Source organism: Populus trichocarpa, chromosome 3 (genome assembly GCF_000002775.5).
Source record: "Populus trichocarpa isolate Nisqually-1 chromosome 3, P.trichocarpa_v4.1, whole genome shotgun sequence".
Classification (NCBI taxonomy): domain Eukaryota; kingdom Viridiplantae; phylum Streptophyta; class Magnoliopsida; order Malpighiales; family Salicaceae; genus Populus; species Populus trichocarpa.
In genome coordinates this window covers 2811619-2835578 of record NC_037287.2, presented here as the reverse complement: position 1 = coordinate 2835578, position 23960 = coordinate 2811619, and the positions used below count along the sequence as shown (strand labels likewise).

The following is a 23960-nucleotide window of genomic DNA, read 5'->3' as shown; positions in this document are numbered from 1 at the left end:
CTTGAGTTCTTGTAATCCCTCCTGGCCAGAAAACAGAAGATGCCTCTTTAATGTCTCCATTCTGCACATGTAAATCATTACGTTTCATTTTTAATGACCAGACAAGTATAGAGAAGTTAGTAGCAGCGAGCATGAACCCTGAACTCATAAACCACACCAATATCAGAAATGTGTGGAATCATTAGCAAAAAGTAAAAACAAATAATGACATAAGCAAGTTTTGGTCAAGTAATATACAACATTAAAATACATAGATATCTATTTTTACTTTCTCCAGAGGTACAGAGTATAGGAGTTTACTTGGCCACCCTTCTGTCTAAAAATTCTAGCTACGAGCTTCATGGTTAATTTTCTTGAACTGGAAGAACCTTTCATTTATGGCTATGTTCCAAGATATATAAGTGAATTAGTTGCAAACCACGGGAGTCTCTATGAAAACATTACAATAGCATTTACTCTGAGCAAGAGCACTTCTATGCATGTGCTGTAATTGACAAGGAAAAGAAGAGAAATCCTTTCAATTTATTAAAATGCAATGAGTTAACCTTATCTCACACTGCAATATATACTCTACATTATTCATTGGCCACTGCAAGTGCCAGCAGTAGCATACACCATTCAACATTCAACTGCTTTTCTCCTTTCAATCTATATGATTTTGGATGTAGAGAGGTCAACATAACATTCAACATTCAACTGCTTTTCTACTTTAAGATCACTATCATTTCAACTTTATGCTAATTGATTTTTGTCTGCTTCTTACTTTAAGATTATTATCATTTCAACCCTGTAGAAGTTAAAACAAATAGAAGGCCCAAATCCAACACCATTCATTTAAGTTCAGTTGCAACTCATGCTACCATGCAGCCATCCAAGAGGTCATCATCAAAAGAAGAAATTACACAAGAAGTTCCAACAAAAATTACTTCCCAGCACTTTATGTTCCCTCAAGTTTGCTTCTTGTGAGAAACACATGAGAAGATGAAAAAAAAAAACAAAAAAAAGAGGTGTGTGATACTTGAGGTTGCCTCATGGCAATCCTGCTGATTTTAATTAACCTTTTGCCCTTCTCCTTTTCTTTCATATAAATAAAAAATTTACTATTTTGTCGACCACTCTTTTCCGTGAGTCAAGCTGCAATTGAATTCTCCAATCACCCATGTCCATGACAGGTTCTCTGCTTGGGACAGTGGACCAACGAAAAAGAAAAAAAAATCATATTGCATGTTAGAATAGATACTAAAAAGAAAGTCGGGAGCGGCAAGAAGAGTAAAAGCACATCAAGATCATGAAAAATGGAAATCAGTTTATTCAGACTTGAATAGATTTAAAAAGAACTTCCATCTAATATCATGTACTTTATTAAAGAATTCAGCCAAATATGGATGCATAACAAATATACACAACCATTCATGACAAGGTGCAAGGATCCTGGGTATGCGGGCATTCTAAGCAAAGATTTGGGCCTGAATCTTCATGGTGCTTCTAAAACCAAAGAAGCATTCCCTTCTAAGCAAATATTATTGTTACGATTCAGGATGGCAGAATAATGGTGGGAAACAGCAACAAGAAGAAGGCTGCTGTGGGAAGGCAAACGTCAGGGACACGCAACCTGCTATTAGTTGTAGAATTTTGTTAGTTAGTTAGAGTTAGTTGGATTAATCTGTTAGTAGTTAATATTGATCACTATAAAAGCACTGTGTATGGATCACATTGGATATGAATAGATTGCAGTCCAATTTCGATCTCATTTCTCTCTTCTCTAACTCCTCTCTGCTAATATCATTTCTCTCTTCTCTTGACTCTTCTCTGCTAATATCATTCTGCTTCTTAGCCTCATCTTTTTCTTGATTTGTTAAGTGATCTTAACAACTTACTGTCAAACCCCCCTCCCCCTCCCCTCCTGTTCTTGTTATTTATGTATATATTTACTTCTCTGAAATAATAAATATTGTAGGGAGCAAATAGTGTAAATAGAAAGAGGAAAATACCGCATCCCCAAAAGAATAAAGAAATAAGAAGAAAACAAAACATGTACACAGATATTTAAAAGAGTAATGTTAATTATTAAGCATGACACTTATGAAAGAGTCAATTATGAACAATATGGTTCATGCTTTTAATATTTAAAAGAGTATTTTTAGTTCATGTTTAGATTTTTAGCATGCATTCTCAAACCAAATCTCTCCTTTCTTGTACACAGATATTTTTTAAAACTTTTTTTTTTCTCACAATCTAACAATGTCCTTTGGTATCATCTTCTTAATTTTACTATTAGTTAAGGGATATTCTACCTCTTATTCGTTTTTAATATTGTTGTTTGGCTCACTTGTATATTCTTTTTAATTATAGATTTTTTGCTTGACTTAATATTAATTAAGTATGCATCCAATTTGCAAAAATAGATACATACATGACTTTTATTAATTAATAAGATTGATCTACATTAATTCTTGAACTTGTTTTCTTTAAATAAATATATAGAATTATGATAATTCATAATTTAATTTAATGATTAGATAATATTTGTATAATCAGAATATGCAATATATGTATTAAGTTCAATGTTTTTGAAAAAGAAATTTTTTTATTGATTAATGTATAAGTGTATATTGTATTAATAATATCTTGATTAATTAATAAATTTCATGGTCTCAATGATATTAATTTATAGATGTTTAACTGTATATTATATTAATTTTTTAAAAAATATATAAATTTTACATGATAAAATTAAAAACACTTAACTTCATATAAGGAAAATATTTATTTTTTTAAACGACAATACAAAATATATGATAATACTAATATGTAAATTCAAATCTATCTCTAAGTAGGCATATGTCATTGCGGCAACAATTGCTTACTAGCTAGGGACATCATTAGCTTAATTAGCTTCCATTGGTTTAGCCATGCATTGCCTCTTTCATTTCTCAACTGATTGTTTTTAACATTCCATGTCAATTTTATTTCTAGATGAAGCTCTCAAATTTAATCTTGGAATCAACAACTTAGGTTACAATTACATGAACATCGCCCTTTTTTTCTCACGCATACATTTTAGAGAACTTTGGCATGCTTAACTTTCTTACTATGGCTTTGTCTAAAATATGATGATTGATCTTTCGTTTAAGAGTTACTTTTCATGCCATTGTTCATTCTTCTCCCTTTCAATTTGCCTAGCATTTGTTGTTTCCCTTTCAATTCTTCTACTTTTTATGATGCTGAAAAGAAAATTTTCCACCAGCTACTTTAAATCTTATGTTCAGAAGACATTGGTTCAACTGTTACTTTTAGCCTGGAGTTCATAAGGAAGCAATGAGAAACTAGATTTGCCTTTCCATCTTCTATCAACAATTTGAGTGGCTTGCACATTGGTTGCTTATGTTTATTGATGATAGCTTCTATTGTCTTTTTTCTTTTCGTTTGTAATTCACAACAATAGATTGGGTCTGATTATCTTGGTGCGGAATTGACATGAAATAAAAGAGAGAAAGAAACTTGCATTCTCTACTTTAGATGGCTTGAACATTGTTCGCTAGAACAACAGATTGGGTCTGATTATCTTGGTCTGGAATTGGCAGGAAAAAAAATACAGAAACTTGCATTGTCTGCTTTAGATGGCTTGAGCATTGTTTGCTAGATGTTCATTAATTTCTCTTTTTGCAATGAACTCTTGCATATTTGACAGATCATGCTACTTTTTTCACGCTATTATTGTTCTCTTTTGAACTGCCAAGATGATTGGTTGGATAATAGCCACTGTGATTAGAGAAACTGAAATAATTTATAGTCTGCAAGTCTGTAAATTCATTACGGCAGTCATGTTTTTATCCAAACAATGCCAAGAGTCAAGACCAAAGTTAAATCAATAACAAAAAGATGAAAAAAAACCCTAAGACAAAAGTGTCAAAATTCATAAAACTCATTGGCCAATAATTTAATGTCAAATGATAAGATTATAAAAATCAATTAAGAAAAAAATTAAATCAACCTAGATTAACTTGACTTATTCACGACTTGGAATATGAGATAGGAATAACTTTACAAAAAAAAAACCAAAACAAATAACAAAGTTTAAGGTCCAATAGCTCAAGGTTGATGATAACAAAAAATTAATTTTCAAAAAGAACTTAAAAAAAAATACCAAACTTAAAACGAGTTGATACTCAAAATTAGTAAACTGAGTTATGAGACTAGGATTACCTTGTAGATGACAAACAACAAAAGATAATGAAGCAAAATTCTCAATCATAAAAAAATAAAAATCCAAACCATGAGGACAAATTCTTATACAGAAAATCATTGAAATAAAATAGTGAGGGATTACATTGAAAAACAAAATAAATGAAGAAAATGATAAACAAAAAAGCAATAAAAAAATAAGGACCAAAATTGCAAATAAAATAAAATGTTAAAGGACAAAATTAAAAAAAAAGTAAATGACAAAAAATAGTAATCAAAAGAATGGAGACTAAGTTTAACACAAAAATTAAATGAAATAAAATGCTGAAGGATGAAATTTAAATTTTTTTCTTCAAAAAGCATCAAAATCAAAATAAATAGAAATAAAAATAATAAGAATCAAACTTAATATAAATACAATCCGAAGGATACAATTGAAATTTTAAAGGCTTGGCGTGAATATTAAAGCCCAAGGGAGGGGGGGGGGACTCTATCACCGTCGAACCACTATAAATATGACGCCACGCCACGCCACGCCATCAACTACATCTTCACATTACACGTTGGACTATCACACGCTTCTTGAATGACATGGTGGACTAATTACATGCTGACACGTGTTACGCATGTGTCAGCCTTTTTTTATTGATTTATTAATATTTCAATACTTTAAATTACTAAATAACGCCTAAAAGCATCTAAATATTACAAAAAAAACTATATTGCAAAGATGAAAACGCTATCCCATTTCAACTTTAGATTATTTTATTCTAAAGTTAACTTTGTCATTTGACAATATACAAAACATGGAAAAAATTAAAAAATGCCTCATGTCAAGGTCAATATTTTTGAACTCTCAAGGGTATTGATGTTATTTAACTGTGCAAATAAAATAGAAAAGAAAAAATGAACCTTAAGAAAAAGGCAAATTATTTTTTTGCTTACAAGGGCAATGATATAGTTTTAATGTGCAAAAAAAGAGTAAACCTACTAAATTATTCCCAATCAATTTACAAATAACCTTTAGATCCATTGAAAAAGATAACTTTACCCCGTTAGCAAGGCAATTGTTTTGTGTAGAGAAGGGTAAAAAGTAAATATATTATGTTAATCCATAGTGTTTTACCTCATGATCTATAATGAATAAGTGATCTCTTTTAGGGTTTTTTTTTTTACTTTTTTTTCCACTTTGTTTTAGTTCATGTTTAGATTTTTAACATGCATTCTCAAACCAAATCTCTCCTCTCTTGTACCCATATATGTTTTTTAAAAAATATTTTCTGACAACGCTGAAACGTTTCTTTTTTTTTTTGCTTTAAAAAAATTAAGATAGCCTGTAGTGTAGATCACTTGTTTAGTTGGATACTATAGTAATGTTTCATTTTTATATGAATAGCGAAACACTTTATTTTTAAAAAATTAGTTTTTTTTTCCTTTTTGATTTGGTTCTGTTTTTTTTGTTTTTACAAATTAGTCCTTATTTTTTTGTTTAATTCTTTTTTGGCCTAATTATATGAGATAAAGTTTTCAATTTAATTAGAAATAAACTACTATACTAAAAAAAGTTATGTTTCTCTACTTCCTTCTCTTTATATTTTTTTTTGTTTTTTTTAAATTGATCTTTATATTTTTTCGCTTCTTGATTTGGTGTTTTTTCATTTTTTTTCCTTTCATTTTTTTACAATTCGGTCTTTAGAAATTTTCTTCCCTTTTTTTTATTTAACTCCTTTTGGGTTTAATTGTATGAGATAAAGATTTTAATTTAATTAAAAATTATTAATTATACTAAAAAAGTTAGCTTTTCCCTCCTACTTCACTATTCATATCCTCCCCTCTTGTTCAAAAAATAAAATTCTATCTTCTAATTTTTTCTTCTTTTGATTGAATGATTTTTGCTCTTTTTTTCCTTCCAATTTCACTTTAATATTTTGTTGATTTTAAATTGATTATCATAATTTGTTTTTAATTTTTTTTATATGTAGTTATCAAAGCCTCTAACAAATATCACTAAATTTGTTAAGATCTCAATTTTATAAGTGTCTATTTTAGTTATTGTATCATTATATAAAAAATAATTTTTAAGCCTAATGGAGTTTATGATCTAGGTTGCGTATTTAATGAGTTAAACCGCGAAACTCGAGTTGATTTAGTATATTGTCATCTTAATATTAAAAAAAATTATCATCTTGATTTTTTTTCTTAAAATCCAAACCATGCTTTTATTATTCAAGTGAACTAGGTCATGTATAGACAACTCCTTTGTGAATTAATTTTAAACCTATGCTATGTAAGAAATCAAGGCAAGAGATCTGGATGAAGTTTAATAACAATGTCATATTGTTCCTTTGTTTTTGGACCCTACCTTGTATTTGTTTTTTCAATTGAATCCTTTTAGGCTTTTCTCTAGTTTTATCCTTTAATATTTGTTTGATTTTGAATTGATCACATTTCAGTTTACTTATTGCAGTCTCAAATAAATATCTTAATATTTAATTAGTGTTTAATTTTACAAACAACTATCACTACCAGAAAATTGATAAATACAAACGGAAATACCGAGGGAATATTTCCGTCGGTAAATTTCCGAGGGAAATACCGAGGAAATATTCCCTCGGTATATACCGAGGGAATTACCGTGGGAAAAAAAATTAAAACAAAGCAAAAAAAAAATAATGACGTGTCATTTTTACCAACGAAATTACCGACGAAATTTATTCCATCGGTAAATTTGTTGGTAAATTGTGAACACTGTTCATCATGTTAATTACAAAGGGAATCACCGATGGAAAATTCCGTCGGTATTTTCCAGAGAGTAAATCACCGACGGATTGAAAAGTCGTCGATGTTATTTGGTGGTTTTCTGAAAAAATTCAATTAATTTAAAATTTTCATTTAAATATTACAGACGGAATCACCGACGGATTGAAAAATCGTCGGTAATTTTTTGGCGGTTTCTGAAAAAATTTTACGAAATTAAAAATTTAAATTAAATATTACCGATGGAATAATTAAAAAATATTAATATTTAATTATTCGTCGGTAAATCCGTCGGTAAAGCGTCCCAATAAAAAGCCTGAATGCCCTTATTTCACAAGAGACAAACCTGTTTCTTATTATTATTCTTCTTCTTCTTCTTGTTCTTCTACTTCTACTTCTTCTTCACTATATGTAAAAAACATCATTAAGGTATTTCTTCTTCTTCTTCTTCTTCACTTTATGTAAAAAATATCATTTCTTATCTATTTTTTTCTCTTCTTTTCTCTCCTCATCTCCTTCTCTTTTCCTCCATGCTTTGGTATGTCATCTTCTTCTTTCTTCTTTTATCCTCTTAGTTTTTTTTAATTAATATGCTTAATGAAATTTTTTTTCTCTCCTTAGCTTCACTTGCAACTACATTAAGGTAAGATTTTTCTTTTTTCTTCTTTTTTCATGATTTTTTTCACTATATTTGTTTTTTATTTTATTTTTAATTGTTTTTGTTCTTAATAATTGTATAAATGTTGTTGTGAGATTTTTTTTCATATGAGATCAATTTTTAGTAGATTTATTTATAGGATTTTAAAATTTTTAGCAATTGCAACTTCATTTTTTTCATATGAATTTTTTTAGTTGAATTTATTTTTTTATTTTATTTATTTGTTGCAAATTTGTTTGAATTGATTTTCTTATTCTTTTTTCCAAGCATTTTGAGTATATATTATACAGTGTTAATTTATGTTAATTTAATTATTTTATAATTTTATAAAATGAATTTTTTTTAAAATATTTTTCAATAATTACCGACGGAATTTCCGTCGGTAATTCCGTCGGTAAATCCTTCGGTAATTCCGTTGGTAATAAAAAATTATTACCGACGCGTCTGTTCCTTCAGTAAATCCGTCGGTAATTCTATTACCAACGGATTTACCGACGGACAAAACATTACCGACGAATGATTCACCGACGGATCATTTCCGTCTTTGATTCCGTCGGTAATATAATTACCGATGGAATATGTGTCTTACACCGACGGAAAAATTCCATCGGTAAAACTGTTAAATCTTGTAGTGTATTTTATTATTATTCATGTTGTGGTTTTGAAGAATTAAACTATGAAATCTAGATTCATCTAATATATTTTCATTAATATTAACTTTGAACCCATCACATTAACTATGTTATGTTAGGATAATTTTTACGTTAGTTAATTTTAAACTTGATAAATTAACTTGATATAGATAAGAAGTCAAGATGAGAGGAATCTAAGATTAATCCACTACTTTTTTTATGTTGCGCAAAACATAAACCAGTTCCTTCCAAAATATTTACAAGTAAACACTCACGAATATGATGGTGAAAATTGGAGTAAAATTCTATTTTATATAATTAGTCTGTTTTTTGTGAAACAAACAAATTAATCCCTCAAGTATTTTAAATAATTAATTGAGTTTTTAATGACATTTTACCGTCAAGTTAGTGGAACAATCTTAGGAAATATCGCTGACAGCTCAACATTTGACCGACAAAAAACTAATGAAGGGACCAGATTATTGCATAATGTAAAAGTACAGGGAAAAGATTTAAAAGATCAAGTTATCAGCAACAAAACAACCAAAACAAAACACTCTTTCACTGTTCAGTGTCTCACTGTAGAAATGGCACCTTGTAATTCTAGGGAAGATTAGTTTTCGCTTTGGGAATGGCCATCTGCAGATATTCCTGCATTATATGTTTTGATTAAAGCATGGTATATACATAGCAATATAAAACAAAAGGTAAGGATGTTTAGAATTAATTCAATGCTTGGCTGCATTACCATTGCCAGTGGGTATGGTATTTTGAGACCTGGTCTCCATTGTAAGCATTTTCAGAGATATTTTACGCAGATAATCAGACTAAAATTAGATATCAATAACAAAACATTAGATCTCTGAGCAGTCCATGTTACAAGAGAAGGGGAAGGAGGGATATATGCTCTTACTAATATACTAGGCTTTCTGTATTTGCATTGTCTGTGAGGATATACTGTAAACTATGAAGAGAGAATAGAAAAACTATGAAGAGAGAATAGAATTTGCTGGAATGAATTGTATTATTGATCATATCATATATTTATTCAAGTGCATTTACAGTCATTCCCATAGAATAGGAATCAATTACTACCTTACATTTATCATCCTATAGACTTAGTTTTACACTAGGAAAGCCAATGTATTCAGATTATCCATTCCTAATATATAGCTTACGAGATTCCTAACATATACTTCGGTGTCCTCTCTTTTTATTTAATTATTTATGTATTGATTCGTTATTTGCATTTTGCACACTTCCCTTGTACTTGAAAATGACCCTGGTCACTCTAAATAAAACACTTGTAAAGAGAACTAACGAAAAGATGTGAACTTCTACAGAATGACTAGTGAGGAAGTGTGGACACACTACACACACGTGTACACGCATAAATCCACATACTTATGCATGTGTATATTCATGTCTAGAGAATATCAAAATTATTGAACCTAACATTAGCCGAATACCTGATTGGTGGCGGCAGTATAAATCTTTTCCTCAAACCGTACAACAATTTTCTTGAGTTCTTGTAATCCCTCTTGACCAGAAAACGGAAGATGCCTCTTTAATATCTCTATTCTGCACATGTAAGACATTACATTTAATTTTTAACGACAAGGCAGGTATAGAGAAGTTAGCAGCAGTGAGAAAGAACTGTGAACTCATACACCACACCAATATCAGAAATGCATACAACGGAATCATTGGCAAAAAGTAAAAACAAATAATGATATAGCCAAGTGTCGGTCAAGTAATATATGGCATCAGAATACATATATCTATTTTTACTTCCTTTCCCCGTATTATTCCAGAGGTACAGGGTATAGGAGTTCACTTGGCCACCCTTCTGTCTAAAATTCTAGTTATGAGCTTCATGGTTAATTTTCTTGAACTGGAAGAACCTTCCATTTATGGCTATGCTCCAAGATATACAAGTGAATTAGTTGCAAACCAGGGGAACTCTGTGAAAACAATACAATAGCATTTACTCTGAGTAAGAAAACTTTTATACATGCACTATAATTGGCAAAGAAAAGAAGAGAAATCCCTTTAATTTATGAAAATGCAATGAGATAACCTTATCTCACGCTGCAATATATACTCTATAGTGCTCATTGGCTACTGCAAGTGCCAGCAGTAGCTGTCTATATGATTTTGAATGTAGAGAGGTCAACAAAACATTCAACTTTATGCTGAGAAACTAGGAAGCCATACACCATTGTGGCTAATTGATTTTTGTCTGCTGCTTTTCTACTTTAAGATCACTATCATTTCAACCCTGTAGAAGTTAAAACAAATAGAAGGCCCATATCCAACACCATTCATTTAAGTTCATTTGCAACTCAAGTTTTAAATTGAAACACGTATGCTCATAGCAATAGATTAACCTTGAAATTTAAAGCAGAACAAGCTTCATGCAGCCATCCAAGAGGTCATCATTGAAAGAAGAGATTACAGAAGAAGTTCCAAAAAAAATTACTTCCTACTATAGAATGTACTTATATAGGAAATATTGTATATAGGAAATATTGTAGACATACTCTTGTGTGGTAACCTCTACCATTACTATTGTATATTGCCCTACCTATATATATAGAAAGGGTTGGCTAACCATTAGGTTAAGCCTCCCAATTATTCTCAACTTGGTATCAGAGCCTTCTGCCGTCAGAACTCTTTTCTCCCTTCCTCCCTTTGCAGCCGGCCCTCTCTTTACTTTCTCTACATGGATTCTACTGCTGCCGCCGACTTCTCCCTCTCCACAGGTAGTGCAGCACAGCCGGCCAGCCCTCCCCAAGCTGCTGCCGCTAGTGCCCTTTCTTCTCCACAGCAGCCTCCACCTGTAGAGCTTGTCTCTGATTCTTCCTCCCAAGTCCCTGCCGTTCCTTTACCTCTCATGGGAACTCACGCTACAGCTATTGTTCCTTTAGCGAAACTCACCAAGTTGTTTCGCTAAAACTTACGAACACAAATTATCTCTATTGGAGAATGCAGATGAAGCCATATCTCCTTGGTCAAGGTGTTTTTCACTTTGTTGACGGTTCCGTGCCGTGTCCTCCATCTCATATTTTTGACAGCTTTGCTGGTTCTTCCGCCATCATCAGCCCTTCTTTTCTTCGTTGGAAGCAACAGGATCAACTTATTTTGAGGGCTTTGCTCTCCTCTCTCTCCGTGGATTTGTTGCATCTCGTGGTAGATTGTTCTACTTCGCATTGTGTTTGGCGCATTCTTGAGAAAGTGCTTGCCTCTCCGTCTAATTCTCGCACCATGCAACTCCATGGCTCCTTTCAAGACCTTCGGCAAGGTGACTCATCGGTTAGTCTATACATGCAACAAGCCAAATTGTTATTTGACGAATTGGCTGCTGCTGGTCGCCCCATGTCTCTTGAAGATTTCAATCTTTATGTGTTTCGTGGCCTTCGTGGTGAGTTCAAAGACTTGGTAACGAGTCTCATAACCAAGACAGAACCGCTATCCTATGCTGATCTTCACAGCCACCTTCTTACCCATGAATTTCTGCACAAGAACTCTTTCCATTCCATGGCTGCCGCTCCTTCTCTGCTGTCTTCTTCTTCTCTGCCACAGCAGCCACCTCTGCTGCCAACACCACATTTTTCTGCACACCATGCTATGTCTCATCACAGCCCCAATTTCAGCCGCAACAGGGGTCGCTCTAGAGGTAATTGGCATCCCCACAACAACCGTTCCACTCCCCAGAACAGGGGCCAATCTGCGGCAGATTGGCGACCAAACCACTGACAGCAAACCAGGCGCAATTCCAGTGCTGGGCAGTGGTCTGGACAGCAGCATGTATGCTGCCAATTGTGCTCCAGTTTTGGGCACACAACTCCCCATTGTTCCTAGTTTCGTAGCAGCTCTCTGTAGCCTTCTGCTCATCTTGCTGTTGGGAATATCTCTGTTGCGACTTGGTTCCCCGACACCGGCGCAAATCAACACGTCACACCTGATCTTGGAACTCTGATCGATTCTGCACCCTATCTTGGTAATGATTATTTGCATGCTGGTGACAGTAAGGGCCTTGACATATCCCATATTGAACATACTAAATTACATTCCCCAAAACGCATGTTTACATTATCTAATGTTCTCCATGTGCCTCACATTACCAAACCGTTGTTATCTGTTCAAAAATTCTGTCGTGATAATCATGTTTATTTTGAATTTCACGCTTCTATGTTTTATGTGAAGGATCTCATCACCAAGGAAGTTCTCCTTTCCGGTCAGAGTCATGATGGCCTTTATGTCCTCTCCGAGTCTTCTGCCACGTCAGTTCCTCAAGCTTTTTGGTCTCCTTGCATCTCCGCGACTGCCGACCTGTGGCATCGTCGTTTGGGTCATCCAACCCCTCGCATTTTCAATTTGTTAGTTTCCAGCAATAAAATCGTATGTACTTCTAGACATTCTCTTACTCAGTGTCAAGCTTGTCCTTTCGGAAAGTCATCCCGTTTGTCATTACGACCTACGGGTCACAAAACTTCTGCCCAACTTGAATTAATTTTTAGTGATGTTTGGGGTCCTGCCCCTATGTTTTCTTCTGATGGCTTCCGCTATTTTGTTATTTTTTGTCGATGCGCATACCAAACATATATGGTATTATCCGCTTGTTGCGAAATCTGATGTTTTTTCCACTTTTCAACGTTTTCAAACACTTGTTGAGCGTCAGTTTTCTCTTAAAATTAAATCTGGTCAAACTGATTGGGGCGGTGAATATCGTAAATTAAATAAATTTTTTCAGACCATTGGTATTCATCATCGGTTAATTTGTCCTCATACTCATGAACAAAATGGCACTGTTGAACGTCGTCAACGACATATTGTCGAAACTGGCCTAACCCTTTTAGGCCAGTGTAATGCCCCATTGCGATTTTGGAACTATGCTTTTGAATCATCGGTCTACCTTATTAATCGCATGCCTACTCTTGTTCTCCAAAATACATCTCCATTTGAGTGTCTGTTTCGACGCACTCCTGATTATAACTTCCTACGTACTTTTGGGTGTCTTTTTTCCCTTTTTGCGTCCATATCATGCTCATAAATTAGATTTTCGGTCTTCTCCTTGTGTGTTTTTAGGTTATAGCTCATCTCATCTTGGTTATCGTTGTCTTGACTTAGAGTCTGCTCATATTTATGTCTCCCATCATGTTCGTTTTCATGAAAATGTCTTTCCTTTTGCGAAGTTTGAACAGGTAACATCCTCACCAGTACCTCCCACCCCACCTACCTATCTTCCATCCTTGCACCCTCCTCCATCCTTTCAGCCTACTACTTACCAAACCGGCCCCAACCACAACCCAATTCTGCCCTCTGCCGCACCCCACCAGACTACCCCTTTGCCCATTGATTCTGCCACCCCTTCATCACCATCCCACACTACCATATTGTCACCATATGCTTGTCTTTCCAATGATCATTGTGCAGGTACAGGTTCTCCATCACCGGATGTGCATATTCTCAGGTCTGCTGCAACAGAGCAGCCCGGTTCTGCATCAGCTCATCCCAGTTCTGCAGCAGCCTCACCAGTGTCTGCAGTGCCGACCAGTCCCTCCACTGCTTCTCCAGCTGGTCTACAGCTCTGTGTAGACCTCTCCTCATATCCTCTTCAGCCTCTTCCAGGTACAGGTCACACTTCTCCATGCCTAGCTGCTCGTCAACATCCCATGGTTCTTCGTCCAAGGCAGCCCAAGACAGCGCTGTCCACAACCACTACCGCAGCCTCTGCTGTCTCCTTCAGCCGGGTAGTTTCTCCTCCCTCTCATGAGCCACTTGTTTTTAATGATGCTAACAGATATGAGGCGTGGCATAGTGCTATGCGTGAGGAAATTCAAGCCTTACACGCAAACAGAACTTGGACCTTAGTGTCGTTTCATCCCTCCATGAATGTTATTGGTAGTCGGTGGGTATACAAGATTAAACGCAGATTTGATGGCAGCATCGAGAGGTATAAGGCGCGTCTGGTTGCTAGAGGTTTCACTCAGCAAGAAGGTATTGATTACTCTGAAACCTTTAGTCCGGTCATCAAACAGGCGACCGTCAGATTAGTCTTCTCCATTGCAGTTTCGTGTGGTTGGAAAATTCATCAGCTTGACATCCATAATGCCTTCCTCAATGGTGTTCTTGATGAGGAGGTCTACATGAAACAACCTCCAGGTTTTGTTGATTCTGCTCTCCCCTCTCATGTGTGCCGATTGCATAAATCTCTATATGGTTTAAAACAGGCTTCGCAGGCTTGGTACACTCGTCTAAATGATTTCCTGTTATCTATTGGTTTCCGTGCCTCTAAGGTGGATACCTCATTATTTATATTCTCTGTTGGTGTTGATATTTGTTATCTTCTGGTCTATGTTGATGATATTCTGCTTACGGGTAGTAACTCTCTTCTGCTCCAACGCCTCATTCAGCTACTGAGCTCAGAATTCAAGCTTCGCGACTTGGGTTCTGTTCATTACTTTTTGGGTATTGAGGTTCAGTCTACTAGTATGGTTCTTATGCTCCGCCAGCATAAATATATACTTGACATTCTCACTCGGGCTGGTATGTTATCTTGCAAACCTGCTGATACCCCTATCTCTACATCCAAAGCTACCATTTTACCCGATCCATTGTTTTCTGATGCTACCTGCTTTCGTCAAATTGTGGGTGCTCTTCAGTATCTCACTTTTATGCGTCCAGATATTTGCTTTGCTGTTAACAGAGTCTGTCAGTTTATGCATGCTTCTACAGATTCTCATTGGGCTGCCGTGAAACGCATCTTGCGTTATCTTCAGGGTATGACATCACATGGCTTACATATTACTCGCAGTTCTTCTTTTGCCTTACATGGTTTTACAGATGCAGATTGGGCAGGCAGTGTTGAGAACAGAAAATCTACGGGTGGTTACCTTGTGTTTTTTGGTCAGACGCCGATTTCATGGAAATCCGGTAAGCAACGCACAGTTGCTCACTCTTCTACTGAGGTTGAGTACAAAGCCTTAGCTGATGGCACTGCTGAGGTTATCTGGCTTCAGTATTTATTAATAGATCTCCAGATTCCGTCTACTTCTGCTCCTATTATCTGGTGTGACAACCTTGGTGCCACTTATTTGTCTGTGAATCCTGTTTTTCATGCTCGCACAAAACATGTTGAGGTCGATTATCATTTTGTTCGAGATAGAGTTGCAAAGAAGGAGATTCAGATTCGTTTTATTTCCTCCCAGGATCAACTTGCCGATGTCTTCACTAAGCCACTTCCTACTTCTTCGTTTACTGCTTTTTGTTTCAAGCTTCGGGTTGATCCTCCACCCTCAGCTTGAGGGGGCATATTATAGAATGTACTTATATAGGAAATATTGTATATAGGAAATATTGTAGACATACTCTTGTGTGGTAACCTCCACCATTACTATTGTATATTGCCCTACCTATATATATAGAAAAGGTTGACTAACCATTAGGTTAAGCCTCCCAATTATTCTCAACTCTTCCCAGCACTTTACGTTCCCTCAAGTTCGCTTCTTGTGAGAAACACATGAAAAGATGAAAAAAAAAAACAAAAAAAAGAGTGTGTGATACTTGAGGTTGCCTCATGGCAGTCCAGCTAATTTTAATTAACCTTTTGCCCTTCTACTTTTCTTTCATATAAATAAAAAATTTACTATTTTGCAGCACTTGCACATATTAGGAAACACATACTTACATTTTGTCGACTATTCTTTTCCGTGAGTCAGGCTGCAATTGAATTCTCCAATCACCCGTGTCAATGACAGGTTCTCCGCCTGGGGCAGTGGGCCTCCAATTATTGGCATCCATGGGGTTATGGCCAACCAAAAAAATCACTTCTATCATGACAATAAATAAATAAATAATATTGCATGTTAGAATAGACCCTAAAAATAAAGTCAGGAACAGCAGCAGAGTAAGAGCACATCAAAGTCATGAAAATTGGAATATCAGTTTATTCAGACTTGAATAGATTTAAAGAGAACTTCCATCTAATAGCATGTACTTTATTAAAGAATTCTACCAAATATGGATGCATAAAATCTGAACAGCCATAACAAATATCCTCGACCATTCAGGGCAAGGTGCTAGGATCTTGGGTATTCGGGTATTATAAGCAAGATTTGGGCCTGAATCTTCATGGTGCTTCTAAAACCAAGGAAGCTAAAAACTAGCCAGCTAGTTCATAACTTGCCGCACCAACTGATGGTGAGTGTTGGTAAACCAAGCCATAGAGAAACTCATGGTGCTTCAATTTTAACTTGATGTTTTCGAGCAACACTTGTGATACACCATCGATGCAATGTTTACAATGACAAACTTGCATTTGTATTCATTGTGGTTTTAGAGGTTCACAGATTCTGATCAAATAGATATTTAATGTTCCAATAACATTGTATACGTATTTAAATGCTTTACTTCAATAGATAGATTAAGTTATCTCTCTAGATATCAGTATATCACATCTTACCAATTTAGATTCAGCACACGACCTTTTTCAAGTGCTTAACATTTTTTACTCGCAAGCAAATACATACTGTCAAACCCCCTCCCCCTCGCCTCCTGTTGTTATTTATGTATGTATTTACTTTTCTGAAAGAATAAATGTTGTAGGGAGCAAAGAGTGTAAATAGAAAGAGGAAATACAAAACAAATGGTTTAATCCCCAAAAGAATAAAGAAAGAAGAAGAAAACAAAACAAAGTCATAAAACAAGGCTTTTCAATCCCCCGATGAATATCAGCAGTCTAAATACCCCAGCAAATAGAACATGAAGAGGCCACAAACAATAACCCATCCCAAAGAGATTGTCTAGGATGTTTTAAGCTAGGAAAAAGAAGAAGAAAACGACGAGCATTAACCATGAATATTTCATGTTGTCATCAACTCTAATGAGCAGACTGATAAGAATCAAGTTAACAATTCTTGTTGAAATAAGATTAAATTTACAGGCACATCTTTCTCGAAATAAACAACACAATAACCCTGATCATACTCGACCTTGAGGTAGGTTATAAAATGTTCTTCCTAACTAGATGCACAGGTACGCCTTTGGGGTGAAGTGAACAACGCCATTTGTTTTCCACTTCCGCATGCTCTTAACTTTCAACTCAATCAATCACAATACAGTCCTTCTCTTTCTTTCTTAAACTTTTTTTTGAGTCAAACTCTATTCTTACTAGTTTTGAACCTATCTAGTTGATCGGATCATATCGATTCAACTCTTTTTTTTTATGTTTGAAATTTAAATTGAATAATTTCAAGTTAGTTTATCTTTAAATTTGAATTGAAATTATATTTATTAAGTTTATATATATATATATAAACAGTATAATCTCGAAACAGCACACTAAAATGCTCCAAAACCAAAATATACTGTTTCAATAAAAAAAATAAAACACTAACCGGTACGAAATTCACAACTTGACATGATATGTTTAAAATGAGCATCATCGAACCATTTAGAGCAAACGTGTACATAACAAGGGCGTCCCCTTCTCCGTCCAGAGATTAGGCACTGAATCTTTCGTTACAGTTAGAGGAGGCGAAGCTTGTCAAGCTTACAATGGCGCGAATCTTACTCTAGTCCTCGTCACTTGATCACTATTGATTTATTTTTCATCAACACTATTGATCACTTGTTTGTATGTATGCTGTTGTTGATGATGAGAATTGAGGGTGGTAGAATTTGAGGATTTTTATTCTGGAATAACTTTGTATGGTTTAAAATAATTTATCAATGAAGATTTTAATCTGGAATAGTTGTGGGTTGGGTATGTCTGCTAAGAGGGCCTCTATTAGGAATACAATAACGCATAATGATATTGAAGTGTGTTTCTTGCTTGAAACCAAGAGGTCACTATAACACTAGGGATCAAATCTATTTCATGTTGAATATAACAGGGTAAGGAATTATGAACCTTGAAAGGAAAAACATCTTCAAGTGCTTTCTCTAAAACGTTTTTAGGTAAAGCAAATACAACAAACTCTTTATAAACCTCATTCTCAAAATCATTTTAAAATCATTTGGGCTTATAAGATCAAGTCCTTTTCCTTTCACATGTTTTTATTTTCTTTTTATTATTGTTGTTAAGCCTTGGTGGTAGTCCAACGAACTACATCTTTCTACTCTTAAGAGTGAAATAGTAAGAATTTGACATACCAAAAATGATTATGTCCATATCACAGAGACATTGTATACCTAACATATCCTACATTTCTTGGAGTCACATCACACTCTCATCATGGTAACTTGAGAAATTAATAGGGAAAATACATATCTCTTTGATTGTCATGGAAGTGTTATTAACCCATGATTTTTTATCAATAATGTAGTTTATACCCAGCCCTTTTTGTTTTTTTTGGAGGAACCACCGATGCCCATTTAACATTGCATAGTTTTTTCCCTCCTTCCTCCTAAGAACCAAAGAAAGAATATATGATATGTTTCTCAATTTTGGTAGCGACAGTGGAAGTGATAGGAAATAGAGAAAGGTTGCAGATAGGGAGATTATTTATAATTGATTTAAGCAAGCACACTCTCTCACCAATAGATAAGTGCCAACTTGCTATTGATTCTATTAACAATAGTTTTCCACATGAGATGAAGATGCACAAATAGGCAGGCCCAAATACTTAAATGGCATCCCCTCCATCCTACATATTAGATTGCTAGCAGTTGAAGAAGAAACAATAGTTCTAGTGATTGAGCTCTTGCGGAAATTAACCTTCAGCCTAGAAATCAACTCAAAACATTACATAGTTCTTTTGATGTTTTGAAGAGATGGAAAATCATATGAACTGAAGATGAGTGTATCATCTACAAACTGAAAGTGACCAAAACAAATACCTTTTATAAGTCCCAAATCACATCTCTTTTTAGCATTCTACTAAGACCCTCAGTTGCTATATTGAAAAGAGATGTTGACAAAGAGTCCCCTCTTCGCAATCCCTTTCCCATAAAGAACTCTTTAGTTGGAGAGCCATTCACAAGAATTGAAAGTTTTGTTGTCGAAATACATTATTGTATCCATCATCTCCATCGTGAACCAAAACCCACACAAGCCATAACTGTTGAAATACCTGGGCAGTAATTGTTGTGCGTGGTCTAGGATCGTGTGCGATACCACTGAAAGGCCAGTGACCCAACTCTCTCTTGGGGGTGCTGGGGATTGGGGGTTAGGCGAGTGGGTTCTCAACGCATCTTTGTTTCTGCCTTTTAAAGAATTGCAAAGTCTTGATTTGAAGGCTAATGAATTAGCTGGGTGCCTCTGAGAATCAAGGTTGGTTCATATTATTGTGTTAAACTAAAATTAAAACTGATGAAATGGCTGTTGTTTAATGCTACTTATTTTGCTTTCATATTTCTCTAGCAGGCTTCGGAGTGTTGAAGCCTTGTATTAAATTCGCTGGTTCTCCAACTTCAGAGGATCTTAGCATGGGAGCACTGAATTTGTTGTGGTTGCTGGTGGGGGAATCAGTGGTTTGCTTCTTGCATTCTTGGCCCAAAATTGTGTTAGTTCGAAACTTGTCGGCAATTTTCTTGATTGTGTCCAGCTAATGGGTGCTTTTTAGTGTGTTGACCTCATAGCTTAGCCTTATTGTTGATCGTTTCAATAGAGAAGTGTTGTAACTATATTTATCTTTGGAATCCTAAATCAGTCTTGTTTAATTACTTTGTTTTCGCCATTTTTTTTTTTTAATTTTTTGCACTGACCATCATGTTGGAGTATTCTGATCAAGAAGTTAACAATAATAGAGTCCAACTTCAAGTTCAGTTTCTTATTGATCTCTTCCTAATTTAACATAAAAAATGAGAAAACTATAAAGAAAACTCCTATTAAACCTGTCATGACTAACTCTTTCAACTTGTCTCAAGTTGTATGCACCATATAGATATTTTTTAATGATGAACACTTGTTGTTTGGATCAAAACTTTTTTAACAATATTTTTTTATTAAAAGATATATTGATTAAAAGAAGATAAATTATATCTTGGTGGATAATCGTTCGACGAGTATTAATATACTATCTTTTAAGATTATAAAAGAGCTCAGGTTATAAAAGAGCTCGAGATTCATATTTATGTTTATATATAAAAAACAATGTCGTTTAGACACATACACATAAAATTAGGTTGATCCAAGTTTACCTTAACATGATAAAAAACCATGATACAAATCTTACTCCAGGTTAATCCACGAGCAGTGTCTAACGAGGATTGTTTGGAAAAAGATTCTGGAAGCCCACCAGTATGCATAAGGAAATTACCAGGAAATTACTCATCTTGGCCAGGAGTGCTATAAAGAAGAGAAAGTGGTATATCTACTTTCTCATCAATTACGACAATAATTGACTCCCAGTCAATACGGTCCACGCAAATTGTTTGGTGAGGTTTACATGCCAACAAAACTAATTTGAATATTTTTAACGTGGGTAAACTATTAAATGTTGTAGTGAGGTAACATTATGTTTTCTTTATTTCAAGATAAAAAAAATATTATATTTAGAAAATATAATTGCTTAGTGGTATAGATCATGAAAATATGATTGCTTAGTGGTTGTTTAATGGTATAGAAGTATCAGGTTGACAATTAGACAACAAAGTTAGAAGTTGTTAGTTTAAGTATTTTATAGGGCCACTGTTTGATCCAAAAAAATGATTTGAATAGATACAGTTTTTTACCCAAATTTTATATATAGAAAAAGCTTGTTTCTCTGGTTTTTAATACTATAAACGGTGCATTAATCCAGTTTTTATAGAAATAGCTATGATGAAAATAGTAAAGAATACGTTGACTATCTGTCAATAATGCCCAGGAATGATTTCAGGTTTTATAAATTATATAAAAAAAAATTGCTATCTAAATTATATACATGGATGAAGACTAGTTTACAACTCCAAAAGCATAATAGAATTCTGAATGTTCTAGGAGCTGTGATTAGTTTATTAGGTATCATGCAGTTAACAAATTATTGTAGTTAAGTGTTGGAGGGATTTTAACAGGTTATATGCTTGCCAATAGGTTTTTTGAGCTAAGATTTTAGACCACGCAAAGTATAGAGAAGTTAGTAGCAGCGAGCAAGAACCCTGAACTCACTAGCCACGCTAATATTAGAAATGTGAGGAATCATTAGCAAAAAGTAAAAACAAATAATGACATAAGCAAGTGTCAGTCAAGTAATATACAACATCAAAATACATAAACATCAAATAGTAATTTTGTTGAATCAGAAGAACCCTTCATTTATGGCTATGTTCCAAGATATATAAGTGAATTAGTTGCAAAACAGGGAGTCTTTGTGAAAACATTACAATAGCATTTACTCTGAGCAAGAACACCTCCATGCATGTGCTGTAATTGACAAAGAAAAGAAGAGAAATCCTTTCAATTTATGAAAATGCAATGAGCTAACCTTATCTCACACTGCAATATATACTCTACAGTATTCATGTATGAAAACATTTGAACGGGAATAAATAAAATAATTCATCAAACAATATGAGAGTTGTTTGGAAAAAGATTCTGGAAGACCACCAATATGCATAAGGAAATCACCAGGAAATTACTGCATGGTTGTGCTTAAAAATCAAAAGGGCACACAGCAAGTCAAGCATCCGCGTTCACAACCTTTTAATGCTTTAAATCATCTTCGCCAGTAGTGCTATAAAAAAGAGAAAGTGATATATCCACTTTCTCATCAATTACTTTAGATTTGTGGAAGATATGATACAAGAGAAAGTGGTATATCCACACTCTATAATGGGTGGCAAGCTCCTTGCTTTTCACGTGATGATGCCCCCCCCCCCCCCCCCCCCCCCTTTCTTTCTTTCTTTTTTTTTTTAAAAAAAAATCCCCTTTATGCTTAAAATCCACCCACTAATGGGTCGATGAAGGGCCACTAACAACAACCCAGATAAGATGTTGCTTGTTCTTACAGGGAGAGGAATCCCAGCTCCAGACAGCAGAAGGGAGATCGTTTTCCTACATCTTCATCATTAGAGCACAGCAATAACTCAAAGCTATCTTTAAATTACAAGGGTTTATTAATCAATTTTATTAAATTATATGGACTGGGTTATATATATTTATCTCCTATATACTTTCCTGTCATTGTTCATCGGTGAGGTGATTTTACGGAAGCTCATCATGCATGAAACCACATTCGGTAATTTTGATACCGAAAATAAAATCAATAATTTAATGTTTTTCATTCAAAAAAGAAAAACATCAAGACTCATATATCCATTCACATGAAAAAAAAAAGAAATGGAAATGAATTAAGTAGGAAAAATTCTTTTTTTTTTTATAGATACAAATGATATTGATAATGCGTGATCATAATGGATTTCAATCATATGAAAATATTTCAAAGATTTGGTAAATATTTTGAATATAAAACGTGGGGTTCATGCCATGTTTTCTCACCCTTGAAACGTGACGATTGATTGTGAATCAGCATTTTTCTCTTCTGCCCCAGTCTTAGATTTTACAGCAATGTGATGTTTGAAAAGAAGAGCACTTAAAATTCCAGTAAAAAATGTCTTTCCGTGACTTGCGCACGTTCCTTCAACACAGAATACATATTTTAATTTTCTAAACCAACCATTGAATTTTTTTTTCAAAATTGATTAGGGTGTTCACTTACCTAAAATTTTTATTTGAAACTAACTCGGATTAATTTAATATTTTATTTTTTAAAAATAATAATATCTTTTTATAGAATAAATCGGTTTTTTTATTGATTTGACCCATACAAGATATATCCACATGTTATTAAATTGATTTGCTGTACTGAATTTTATAATTATAGTTTTAACCTTTTTTAGGTATATATTATATTATCTTTTTTTTTTTTGTTATAAGTTTACTTTAAGTATGATTAAGATAGGTGATTCACTTATTTTTAGGCATGTCTTTTCTTGTGCTTTACAGGTTTTTTTTCTTAAATGATATTATTATGGTAAAAAAAATCAGGTTTTCAACTAACTTAACCCTAGTTAAAAAAACCTTACTACGAAACAATAAAGGAGATCTTTCTACGAAAAAAATAAAAATATTTAGAGAGAGAGAGAGAGAGATTCTTTGATCCACTGCCATAAGTTTATTTTTTTTCAAGAAAAAATCTTCAGAAGATATTAAAAAAAAAAACTTCTTTTGAGTACTGATTTCAAATTTAGAATATAGAAAATCAACGTACAGAGTAAATATTTTAACCACTGATCAAGTTTATATATCTAGTAGGGTTAGACAAATTTCACGTAATAAGCACTCTGCAATTGATCTTAAATCGAAAGGATCATGAAATGGATCGTGGCCACTTGATCCTTTCAAAGTTCAATGCAAGTGCAATTTTTTGGTCAAAAGAATAAAGTTCAATTCCAATTATAAGACAAGTTTATATATACAGGTGATTTAAGGATATATCACCAGCTTGTAGCCGGCCCTATATATATGAAACTGTATGCTTAATGATCCTGAATAATTAAGAGCATATAATATTTTTTCACGTTAAGGATTATTGCAGTGTTAATTGTTTTTAATTGGAAACGTTTATTACCATGCATTTTCAGTGATGTACTTCTTCTTTGTGATGAGTCATTTAAAGAAAATAGAAAAAAAAAAAAAAAAACTATGAGTACTTGATCGAGGGAACATGTACAGAGGACTGAAACACCACAAATCCCAGCAATCAAACCCATCATCTAACCCAATTAACCCCACCTCTCTT

The 23960-nt window shown here is 34.0% G+C and overlaps 1 protein-coding gene and 3 long non-coding RNA genes across 5 annotated transcripts; 2 read left to right on the top strand and 2 right to left on the bottom strand.

Moving 5' to 3' along the window:
• Nucleotides 1-873: 873 nt before the first annotated feature.
• On the top strand, nt 874-16019 carry LOC127905036 (uncharacterized). The gene is made up of 2 exons (XR_008058655.1): nt 874-1023; nt 15807-16019. It is a non-coding gene; the product is annotated as an uncharacterized LOC127905036 (long non-coding RNA).
• On the bottom strand, nt 8696-16699 carry LOC18096645 (mediator of RNA polymerase II transcription subunit 15a). Its single transcript, XM_024592271.2, has 4 exons — nt 15926-16699; nt 9702-9813; nt 8981-9059; nt 8696-8883 (listed from the first exon to the last, which is right to left on the bottom strand). Exons 1-4 carry the CDS (start codon nt 16072-16074, stop codon nt 8846-8848), a joined length of 378 nt encoding a protein of 125 aa, XP_024448039.1. The 5' UTR covers nt 16075-16699; the 3' UTR covers nt 8696-8845.
• LOC112325564 (uncharacterized) lies at nt 10012-10718 on the bottom strand. Its single transcript, XR_002979550.2, has 3 exons — nt 10623-10718; nt 10313-10513; nt 10012-10196 (listed from the first exon to the last, which is right to left on the bottom strand). It is a non-coding gene; the product is annotated as an uncharacterized LOC112325564 (long non-coding RNA).
• A 1904-nt stretch (nt 16700-18603) lies between the features above and the next one.
• Nucleotides 18604-19902, top strand: LOC112325566 (uncharacterized). 2 transcript variants are annotated; one of them, XR_002979552.2, is made up of 2 exons: nt 18604-19510; nt 19604-19902. It is a non-coding gene; the product is annotated as an uncharacterized LOC112325566 (long non-coding RNA). The 2 variants fall into 2 exon arrangements; XR_008058654.1 differs by having other exon boundaries at nt 19601-19902.
• Nucleotides 19903-23960: the final 4058 nt, after the last annotated feature.